The sequence below is a fragment of the Sinocyclocheilus rhinocerous genome, unplaced genomic scaffold (genome assembly GCF_001515625.1).
Source record: "Sinocyclocheilus rhinocerous isolate Xijiao unplaced genomic scaffold, SAMN03320098_v1.1 scaffold760, whole genome shotgun sequence".
NCBI classification, from domain to species: Eukaryota; Metazoa; Chordata; class Actinopteri; order Cypriniformes; family Cyprinidae; genus Sinocyclocheilus; species Sinocyclocheilus rhinocerous.
The window spans coordinates 357086-368652 of NW_015667422.1; the positions used below are offsets into that span (position 1 = coordinate 357086).

The following is an 11567-nucleotide window of genomic DNA, read 5'->3' on the forward strand; positions in this document are numbered from 1 at the left end:
GACCCATGGTATGGAAAAAAAATACAATGGGAGTCAATGGCTACCGGCTGTAACGATGGTATGCCTGTCAGGGTCAGTCTTTGTTGTGGGCCAGCATTCCAGGTGAACATGTGACTGCTCAAAATAAAATCTGATTTAAAATAAAAAGACTTAGTAAAGTCGTATTTTTACAGAGCATATGTCAACCCAAGCCCAAATAAGAAATATTTCCAAAGCCAATGCCACTGTAAAAAGGCCATGTCTTATAAGATATAAGCCCACAAGTCACTGATTGGTTAAACTCATTACAAATTCCACAGCAAGGTAGAATTTTTGTGTAGTAATATTTTAATTAAAGGATTTATTTACACAAATGTAAATTTGTGAATACTTGCAGTACATACTGATTAACTCTCCCTAAGTTTTATTTAATATTTGTTAGAATTGCTTTTATATCATTTGGAATGGAAACAAACAGTTGCCGGTAGCCATTTACCCATGGTATGGAAAAAAAAATACAACGGGAGTCAATGGCTACTGGCAACTGTTTGGTTACCAACATTCTTCAAGATATCTTCTTTTGTGTTCAACAGAAGAAAGAAACTAATTTGGAACAACTTGGGGGTGAGTAATCGATAACAGAATTTTCCCTTTAACAATGATGTCTATTTGCTCTTCAAATAGGTTTAAAAATCCACCGCGAAACTGACGTGAAACATTATTGATCGTCACGTGTGAAATGATTGGCGGAAGAATTCTTTTCTTCTATTTGGGCCTGTTAATAAAGTAAAAAGTAGGCCTACTATATACAAAAAGATAGTTCCGTTTATTTGAGCCACCACAAAACTACTGAGGCCCTATTTAACCTGGTGGTTAACCGAGACGACAGCGAGTACTTTTCATTCATTTCGGACCATTTTTGGCTGAAAGTTTGACATAAATGCTGTTCTTAATTGAAAGTTTAAACATTTCAAATCATTTGTGTTTTGTTGCGCGCGACGAACATCAACAAAAAGTTTCCCCCGACAAGAAAATCCTTTCAAAAGCCATCGAATAATTCGCAAACTGTTAAAGGGAGTATGAACTGTGTACACAGCTTTGAAGTTTCTTCTTATGTTCATAGGAGGCGGATCCACTGGATTGAGATCGAGTCCATCATGTGCTCCTGCCCACCGAGCCAAAATATCCCAGCATTTCACTCTTCATTTTCCTCTCGCCTCATCCTCTCCGAATACTAGCGACTTCCAGTGTCCTGAAAAAACAACAGTCTAGCAATCTCGGACAAACGCGCATATGAGTCCTCTGAGGTTGTGGTCATGTCGTTTGTACTGAAGCTGTTTTGCAGAGAGCGCTGGTGAGAAATCAGACATCAGCATCAGCCAGGTATGAACTCAGAAGATCAAAGCTGTGTCCAGTGGGCTGTTTGATTCGGATCTGCTCTCTCATGTGTTCATTCTTCTGTTTCATCCCCGTCTTCAGGATGTCTCTGATGTTTGGGAAAGCAAGAACTTGCAACATTGTCACAGTTCCTGAGCATGAGCCCTTGGAGTGTAACATAGTGATTTTGGGAGCTATGGGATCTGGAAAGTCAGGTATGACTACCATGCAATGTTCATAATAACAAACATAATTTTAATTTGATAAAATGTGCCTTGAATGCACTGTGAAGCGTTTTGAATTTGTATTGTCATATATATATATATATATATATATATTCATATTTGATTGTATTTGAACTACTGATCTGTTAAGCATTGCATAATGTTGATTTTATTAATGAATGTTATGCTATTATAAAGTGTTAAAGCAATTAGCTTGTTTACCAGGAGAGAGAAAAATGTTCCCCATAATGAGATTTATTTTGAAGAAAAATGCTTAAAAAGCAAAGTATTTGCCATTATCCTGTTGGGACGCTCTGTTATGTGATTGCAAATATTTCCGAACTTAGCCTTACAGGAAGTTTGTCTGTCCCCCCGCAGCACTTACAGTGAAATTCCTCACGAAGCGCTTCATTAGTGAATATGACCCAAACCTTGGTGAGTTTCCCAGCTTTTACTGTTGTCACCAGTGATGTAACCTAATACTGAGTTTGAAGGTAAAAGTTTAACAAACGGTCACTGAAAAACCAGTAGTGAGTGACTGAACATCTGGATGTAGAAGGAGACGTGTCCTCCTCAGTGTCTATGGCGATTATGGCTCTGATCTTAACACAAAACATATCAATCACATACAGATTTTATTTTTTTACTTTACTGGAGCATTAACTTTAGGGCTGTTTAGTTTCATTCAGGTTTAATTATTGGGGACTCAGATCCTTAGATGGGTGATTTTAAATCTTAAAAGAGACATAAAAGTCCTCATTTTCATGTTCATGCTTTTTCCTCGGCAGAAGATGAAAAGTTGAGGCTTATACTGACAGCTTTGATGTTACTAAAATGACAGGTTTTGACTTTTTAAGACTTGTAGTCTTTGCCAGACCGCTTTAAAACATTGTCTAAAGTCTTTTTCCAATGCACCATATATTTTTTTCTTCAAGTTTGTCCTTTGTAGTTGTATCACATTTTCATTGTGAAATCATTATATAAAATAATAATAAAATCAATTATAAAATGCACATGGATGTCAGGAACCGAAATGTCTTTTTTTATTAGTGAAGAACTGAATGAAAAGAGAGACTTCATCTGAAGACAAAACACATTATGCAGCTGCCATGTAACTTGAGCTGGAGCACAGTGTTTTAATGTTTCTTTGAATGCCTGTTAGTTTATTTTAAAAAATCATGCAGTATCTAATTTTTAATTTTCAGAAGATACCTACTCTTCAGAAGAAGTTGTGGACCAGCAGCCAGTTCTGGTTAAAGTGATGGACACGGCTGATCAGGTAATGACGTCCATTTGTCTCTTTTGAGAATATTCTGCTTTGTGCAGATTGACACCTCATATTTGTATCAGATTGATCTTCTTATAATGGTTGATGTTTTACTTTCTCATAAAGGAAGTTTGTTGCATAACCTTGGCAGCTTTACAGTATGCAAACAAATCTGTCTTTATTTAAATCAGGATGGACCAGTCAACTGTGAGCGCTATTTAAGCTGGGCCAATGCCTTCATCATTGTCTACAGCATTGACAACCGGAACAGCTTTGAGGCCTGCCAGCAGTACTTGGAGACCGTGACCCTTTACTCAAAAGGCCTGCAGCCAGAAGCTCCTGTCATTCTTCTAGGCAACAAAGTGGACATGGAGAGATACAGGTGAATTAAACATCCTTTCTATTAGATTCCAGTAAACATTGCTATTATAACATATAATGCCTGGTAATGTATCTTAAAGAATAGTTCATCCAGAAATGGAGATTGGCTGCAAATTTACTCACCCTCAGGCCATCCAAGATGTAGATTCGTTTGTTTCTTAATCAGAACAGATTTGGAGAAGTTTAGCATTTCATCACTTGCTCACCAGTGGATCCTCTGCAGTGAATGGGTGCCGTCAGAATGAGAGTCCAAACAGCTGATAAAAACATGGCAATAATCCACACCACTCCAGTCCATCAGTGAACACCTTGTGAATTGACAAGCTGCATGTTTGTAAGAAACAAATCCATCATTAAGTCGTTTTAACTTCAAACAATCGTTTCTCGCCAAAATACAAATCCATAATAACGTTTCCTCCAGTGAAAAAGTCCATCTCCTGTTGTCTCTCACGTCAAAATCCACCCACATATTTGTTTAGAACTGTTTTGGACTGTTTTGAACACCTTGTGCATTGACAAATCTGCATGTTTGTAAGAAACAAATCCATCATTAAGTCGTTTTAACTTCAAACAATCGTTTCTCGCCAAAATACAAATCCATAATAACGTTTCCTCCAGTGAAAAAGTCCATCTCCTGTTGTCTCTCACGTCAAAATCCACCCACATATTTGTTTAGAACTGTTTTGGACTGTTTTCGCAGGTAAGCAGCTATTGATCTGTGCATATTTCTCTCCTGATTCAGACAAAGCGACTTTTTCACTGGAGAAATAAATAATAATATTGATAAAGGACTTGTATTTTAGCTGGAAGTGATGGTCTGAATTTAAACCATCTTACTGATGGATTTGTTTATTATAAACATGCAGTGTTTATCACCATGTGGATTACTTGTGGATTATTGTGATGTTTTTATGAGCTGTTTGGACTCTCATTCTGACGGCACCCATTTACTGCAGAAGATCCATTGGTGAGCAAGTGGTGTGATGCTACATTTCTCCAAATCTGTTTTGATGAAGAAACAAACTCATCTACATCAAATGTTCATTTTTGGGTGAACTATTCCTTTAAGTGTGAATCTTAAACAGCCAAATTTCCTGTGTCAGAGTGTGTGCTAGTCAAAACACTAACTAAGCACAGCAGGAAATAGTGCATTTACATAGTTGTATGAATGTCCTTTTGTTAGTTTAACTGGAAGAACATATGACCTGTGGCTGGCTATAATTACGACAATTATGCTTAGTACCACCGCAAGTTATTTAGATTTCAATTTTTCATGACCCTGAAATGTTTAAGTAAGGATTTGATTGGTCCAGGAAAGGGCCATTTATCGCCTTTATATTTTCCTTTAATTACGCAAACACAGTGCATGATTTATGCAGTATCATACTTAAAAAGACCATAATACAGCTGGAGTCGATCAAATATATCTATTTATGTAACCGCAGATTAATGTTTGCTTCTTTGCCAGCCACACTTTTAATAAAAGCGTTAACTGCTCATCCCTAGTTTCTTTAACTCTTTATTTCACAATTTTACTTAAGGCTGCAGTTTTCATATGCACTTTTTTATTAGGTTTTGTTTTGTTTTTATCCATTATTACATGGTTACTTTTTAGTATTTACTCTATGCACACTATCCTTCAAACGACTGGGGTTGGTAAGCTTTTTTTAATGTTTCTAAAATAAGTCTCTTATGATCACCAAGGCTGCATTTATTTGATTAAAAATACAGTAAAAACAGTAATGTTGAGAAAATGTATTACAATTTTAAATAACTGTTTTCTATTTTAATATATTTCAAAATTTAATTTATTTCTGTGATGCAAAGCTGAATTTTCAGCATCATTACTCCAGTCTTCAGTGTCACATGATCCTTCAGAAATCATTCTAATATGCTGACTTGCTGCTCAAGAAACATTTATTATTATTATCAATGTTGAAAACAGTTGTGCTGCTTCATATTTTTGTGGAAACTGGTGCAGTTTTTCAGGATTTTTTGATGAATAGAAAGTTCAAAAGAACAGCATTTATTTGATGTATAGAAATAATAGAATGTGTGTAATAGAAATCCTTTGTAACAGTCTAAATGTCTTTGATGTCTCTTTTGAGCAATTCAAAGCATCCTTGCTGGATAAAAAAAAAATCAGACTTACCCCTTTTGAATGGCATTTTTAGTTTAATAAAAATGTAAGTTAGGTTTAATCAAAATATTTATTAAATTACATTAATTTAATTAATTTATTATTTAAATGATTTTTTTTAAAATTGTCATAAATTCAACAGCATCATGTTTTTTATTTGCTTTCTGGTATCAGCTTATTTTATTGACTCAATTTAACCACACTAAATTAATCATTATTTACAATACTATTTTTTCCCCCATTGTTGCACAACAGCATACCTGAAATAACCTGCATATATTATTTTTCATATATTATTTTTAGATTTTTGTAAAGAGGTCCATTTTATGTAAGGAAAGTGAATCAAGCATGCTTTCATAATGCGTCTTTTTTACATCTTTTTTAGACAGGTGAGTAAGGCAGATGGTGCCGCTCTGGCCTTGCGGTTCGGCTGCCTGTTCTTTGAAGTTTCCGCCTGCTTGGACTTCCTGTCCGTTCAGCACATCTTTCACCAAGCCATTCGGGAAGTGAGGCGAGAAACACAGAGGAGTATCCGTCCGCTCTTCATCAGCGAAGACAAGTCTGCGATCAGCCTGTCCTCCGCCCCTCCCCTCACCGCCTGCTATAAAGAGCTGCCCACCCCAGCCACCGCAAAGCTGGTTACGGTCAAGTCCTCCAGAGCTCAGAGCAAACGCAGAGCCCCCACGCTTACACTGCTCAAGGGCTTCAAGATCTTCTGATGTAATGATGCCCTCTTCTGATAATGGAGAGGATCTACAAGAGGGAATGCTTGTTTGGATGTCGCATCGGCTCATTTAGCATCAAAGAATCACAGAATCACAGAACCTGAAGGATTGCAACGTCTCTCACATACTTGAGAATGCGGTAACTGTATGAAAATGGACAGTGAGCTAAATATTTCAGAGTGCTAATGAATGTCTTTTGATAGCATTTCAGATTATTCTGTTATAATTGTTGATTTTTTTATTTTTTTTTTCACTACTTTTTGCACCGGTATTATGCTTGTGTTTTATTGTGGCAAAACCAATTTCCACTTAATATATTCATTTCAGAGGATTCATCTGGACATTTTTTTTTTTACACAGCAAAACACAAAACCTAATCATGCACAGAATACCAAAGAAAGTTTCAGGACAAAATGTAGCACTTATCTTTATTTGTTCTTGTTATATAAAAAATAATGTTAATTAAACACTGAAATGACCCAAGTTTATCATATTGCATCACATCAAGTGAGAGAGAAGAGAATAATTTACATTGCTTTATATGGGAAGCATAAAAAATATGAAAATTAAATATTTGGTTTAATCCATAAAAGTTTGTATGGTAAACTATTACTTTATGGTTCAGGAAAAAGTTAACTCATGACCAATTTTGATGCACTTTTACATAAAAAGTTTTTTTTAATAACAAATAGAAAACTTGCATTTTGAAACATAAACTATAAAACTTGAAATTAATATATGTGTAAATATATTATGTAATTATAAATCTGGTTGGTTGACCCAAGGCTATAAGCATATATTTTGGGCTAGGGAAACCAAGTGCAGTAATTATTAAACACTGGTGGCCAAAAGTTATTATAAGAATAATTGATTTTTTGTATGTTTTTGAAAGAAATTTCTAATGATCACCAAGAGAGCATTATTTGATCAAAATACAGTACAACACTAATATGAACAGCATTTAAAATAACTGTTTTCTATTTTAATATATTTAAAAATGTAATTCCTGCTGATTTGCTGCTCAAGAAACTTTTCTTATTATTATCAATGTTGAAAACATTTGCAGCAAAAACTGTTTTCAACACTGATAAAAATAAGAATCATTATTAATAATAATTGAGCACCAATAATAAGGGAGCAGTAAATCAACATATTAGAATGATCATGTGACACTGAAGACTGGAGTAACGATGCTCAACATTCAGCATTGCCATACGTCTCTCACATACTTGAGAATGCGGTAACTGTATGAAAATGGACAGTGAGCTAAATATTTCAGAGTGCTAATGAATGTCTTTTGATAGCATTTCAGATTATTCTGTTATAATTGTTGATTTTTTTATTTTTTTTTTCACTACTTTTTGCACCGGTATTATGCTTGTGTTTTATTGTGGCAAAACCAATTTCCACTTAATATATTCATTTCAGAGGATTCATCTGGACATTTTTTTTTTTACACAGCAAAACACAAAACCTAATCATGCACAGAATACCAAAGAAAGTTTCAGGACAAAATGTAGCACTTATCTTTATTTGTTCTTGTTATATAAAAAATAATGTTAATTAAACACTGAAATGACCCAAGTTTATCATATTGCATCACATCAAGTGAGAGAGAAGAGAATAATTTACATTGCTTTATATGGGAAGCATAAAAAATATGAAAATTAAATATTTGGTTTAATCCATAAAAGTTTGTATGGTAAACTATTACTTTATGGTTCAGGAAAAAGTTAACTCATGACCAATTTTGATGCACTTTTACATAAAAAGTTTTTTTTAATAACAAATAGAAAACTTGCATTTTGAAACATAAACTATAAAACTTGAAATTAATATATGTGTAAATATATTATGTAATTATAAATCTGGTTGGTTGACCCAAGGCTATAAGCATATATTTTGGGCTAGGGAAACCAAGTGCAGTAATTATTAAACACTGGTGGCCAAAAGTTATTATAAGAATAATTGATTTTTTTGAATGTTTTTGAAAGAAATCTCTAATGATCACCAAGAGAGCATTATTTGATCAAAATACAGAACAACACTAATATGAACAGCATTTAAAATAACTGTTTTCTATTTTAATATATTTAAAAATGTAATTCCTGCTGATTTGCTGCTCAAGAAACTTTTCTTATTATTATCAATGTTGAAAACATTTGCAGCAAAAACTGTTTTCAACACTGATAAAAATAAGAATCATTATTAATAATAATTGAGCACCAATAATAAGGGAGCAGTAAATCAACATATTAGAATGATCATGTGACACTGAAGACTGGAGTAACGATGCTGAACATTCAGCATTGCCATAAAGGGAATAAATTACACTCAAAAAACATATTAAAATAAAACTATTAGTTTAAATTATAAATATATTTACAATATCACTGTTTTTACAGCATTTGCATAAATGCAGCCTTGTGAGCATAAGAGACTTTATTCAAAAACATTTAAAAAGGATTCTTATAATAACTTTTTGCTGTCAACGTAAATGTAATAGACATCTCCTTTGGAAAAAAAAAAAAAGATTTTGGCTGACCACAAATTTGAATTACTGTGGGTATGCGCCCCTTTCGATGTGGGTTAATTCTAAAATATTCTGTCAACCAATCAGATGTTGTCTTCATTTGGAATATAATGTGAAAGTCAACACAAACAGTAGGACTAAATTAAAATGCAATTGCCTCGGATGAAGCTATTGCTTGGGGGGAGTTTTGGGACAGAGTCTCCACATTTGTGTTGTGGACGTCCTCTTCCCCTTGTCCTTCCTCTGCAGGTTCGGGATACAAAGTAGACACATTCCCGTCCTTCCAGGTCACCACAATTTCTCCGGGCTTCAGTCCCTCTGAGGCTTTGCTGTCGTATGAAGGCTCTTCCCAATCCCTATGGCTGTTGTGTTCGGATGGGGTGAACTGGGTTTTCTCCTCCTTGACCTCTGTGACCTTATCAGTGACCATGACCTGCAACTCCTCCATTTCAGGTTTCACCGCTGTGACTTTTGAGGCTGCTTTGTATTTGGCTATTTGCTTCCTGTTCCTGTATGGGAAACATGGAAGTTATGGAAGAAGGTATGGAAGCTATGAAATTAATGTGGACAGCAGCTCATATGTTGTCAGAATTTGATGGGAAATGTTTAAGTTTATATTAACCCCTTAACTGTCACCCCCCCCCATTTTTTAAAATAGGCATGAAAGTGCACTATCCAAACTTAAATTGTTGTAATTTATGAACACTTTGAAATACAGACCTAAGGTTGGTCTCTTTTTAAAGAAGACAATTAGCAGATTATGGCAAAAGTTTTTTTGGGCGATAAATATGATAGATATGTGATGCTTTAAAATGTATTTGAGTATATATGTCTTGTGTATTTGTTTACTATAAAACTGCTCTTTGTTAACTATAGTCATAATGTTATATTTACCCAATGTGTTACTCGTGTGCTACTAACCTATTAGCCATCATGCCCATGACCATCAGCATAGCGCCAATCAGAAGACCCAGAAAAGCAAATGCCAGCATGCCAAACTTCCACGTTGTTGCTGTTAAATGAGAACGGCATTGAGCAGTTTGTGAGTATTAGTGTGATGCAAGTACACTTTTTCACATAGCAACATCCAAATGTGCATTTCAAGCCATTTCATGGAAGGGGATATTGAATTCTGTAAATATGAGAGACAAGGACATCACAAAGGATAATGCAAACTTGGCACACTCACGGTCCTCTGTGCGGTAATACCACTGTAAAAACTTCTTCTGTGCCTCTGTCATTCTCGGTGCAGGCGGCCCTTCAGCAAAGTCAAACTCGTCGGTCTCTAAATCGCTTTCTCTTCTGGACCCTGTGAGAATCAGTGACGATGAGATGTATAGTATAGCATCATGCCATGAAGAGACGAATTGAAGAAGGTCAGTGGAGTTTCTTTTCATGTTGCAAACGTGGCAGAAAACACTTCTACACTCTTGTGAAAGGGAAGCCAGACACTGTGCACTGTGACATTATTCTCATGACAATGAAGCACATTCCCCTATAATTCATTCAGTGATGCAAAACTAAATCAAATTAAAATAAAAAAGAATAAAATTTTTGAATACTTAGATTTTTCATGGAAATATGTCAAAATGCAAAATAAATCATTAAATGCACTTCCCTAGTTACTATATTGTAGTCGGGTACGATTTTTAAAAATTGATATTTTCAGTAAATATGCATTAAATTGATCAAAAGTGATAGTAAGGATGTTTATAATGTAACAAAAGATCTCTATTTTAGATTAATGCTGTTTTTAAAATTTCTATTCATCAAAGAATTCGTATTCAACAAGGTATCAGTTTCCACAAAGATATGAAGCAGCACAACTGTTTTCAACATTGATAATGAGAAAAGTTTATTGAGCAGCAAATCAGCATTTTAGAGTGACTTTAAAATAGAAAACGGTTATTTTAAATGGCAATAATATTTCACAATATTACAGTTTTTACTGTATTTTTGATCAAACAAATGCAGCTTTGAGAGTGTATGTCAACCCAGATGAAATGAGCATGACAATAAATAACAATACATAAATAAATAATAGTTATTAAATTATTCAGTTGTTATTTTCAGCCTCTACTCACTCAGTTTATTCTGGCAGATGTCGCCCGCATCCAGAGATTTCCATGTGTCGTGCTCACCCGTGTTCAGTCTGAGTTTTCCTTTCTCTGTGCTCAATGCCAGAGAGTTTTGCAGGCTGATGAGCTGTTGAGCTTTGCACTGCCATTTGATATGTTCACTCGAATCACAAGTGATAGTCTGGACTGGGTCAGTGTGGACGGCAGAGAGACACCTCAGGGTTCCTGTGTTTACTAGGAACCAGTGATCTGTCCACTTCCACTGCTGCAGGACTGAGTCCAGACTGCATGTCTTTAACTCAACAGCTCCTTCATACGAGTCCTCTAGACACAGACCTTCCTTCATGCTATGGATTGTAAAGCCAATTGTGCCTTGAAATAAAAATGGACTTTTAGCATATATGTGTTTGTGTAGAAGTCTGTTTTAGGGCCATTAGAATTTTTGCATTGTGACATTATTTTAATGACAATTAAGCACATTTACACACCAAATTCTAATTGCTATAATTAGAAAAATTCTAATTGCTAAAATAATGTGTTTTAAATATGAGGATTTTTTTTAGAAATGTTTATTTTATTTTTTGTAATTCACATTTGCCACAATGGTAATTGTCATGAAATCACAATTAAGCACATTATCCCTGCTATAATTGCTATAATTCATCTAGACATTTTTTTTTAGTAATTCCTGTTTCTCACAAACAGGAATTGTCATTTACATTTAGTCATTTAGCAGATGCTTTTATCCAAAGCGACTTACAAATGAGGACAATAAAAGCAGTCAAAACTAACAAAAGAGCAACAATATATAAGTGCAAATGACAAGTCTCGGTTAGCCTAACGCAGTACACGTAGCAAGGTGT

At 34.7% G+C, this 11567-nt stretch overlaps 3 protein-coding genes across 6 annotated transcripts in view; 2 read left to right on the plus strand and 1 right to left on the minus strand.

Annotated features, from left to right (window-relative positions):
- Nucleotides 1–544: 544 nt before the first annotated feature.
- Nucleotides 545–6718, plus strand: rasl12 (RAS-like, family 12). Of its 3 annotated transcripts, none has more exons than XM_016545807.1 (7): nt 545–603; nt 1103–1362; nt 1459–1571; nt 1959–2015; nt 2786–2859; nt 3039–3229; nt 5754–6718. In XM_016545807.1, exons 3-7 carry the CDS (start codon nt 1460–1462, stop codon nt 6085–6087), a joined length of 768 nt encoding a protein of 255 aa, XP_016401293.1. In that variant the 5' UTR covers nt 545–603; nt 1103–1362; nt 1459; the 3' UTR covers nt 6088–6718. The 3 variants fall into 3 exon arrangements, with proteins under 3 accessions (XP_016401293.1, XP_016401295.1, XP_016401294.1); XM_016545808.1 differs by lacking the exon at nt 545–603 and adding an exon at nt 774–871; XM_016545809.1 differs by lacking the exon at nt 545–603 and having other exon boundaries at nt 773–1362; nt 2789–2859.
- A 1776-nt stretch (nt 6719–8494) lies between these two features.
- LOC107733947 (uncharacterized) overlaps nt 8495–11567 on the minus strand; it is a 9266-nt gene continuing 6193 nt past the window's right edge. Inside the window, exons 3-6 of one of the 2 annotated variants that reach the window (XM_016545805.1) lie at nt 10711–11076; nt 9816–9935; nt 9548–9638; nt 8495–9135 (exon numbers count right to left, since the gene is read on the minus strand). In XM_016545805.1, the coding sequence (XP_016401291.1) occupies nt 8769–9135; nt 9548–9638; nt 9816–9935; nt 10711–11076 (944 nt within the window). In that variant the 3' untranslated portion in view covers nt 8495–8768. The remainder of the gene's footprint in view (nt 9136–9547; nt 9639–9815; nt 9936–10710; nt 11077–11567) is intronic. The other variant, XM_016545806.1, reaches the window with a different exon arrangement.
- The window catches only part of LOC107733946 (abhydrolase domain-containing protein 2-A-like), a 31414-nt gene continuing 29780 nt past the window's right edge, over nt 9934–11567 (plus strand). The window contains exon 1 of the mRNA XM_016545804.1: nt 9934–10002. The gene's annotated coding sequence lies outside the window, so the exon portion shown is untranslated. The remainder of the gene's footprint in view (nt 10003–11567) is intronic.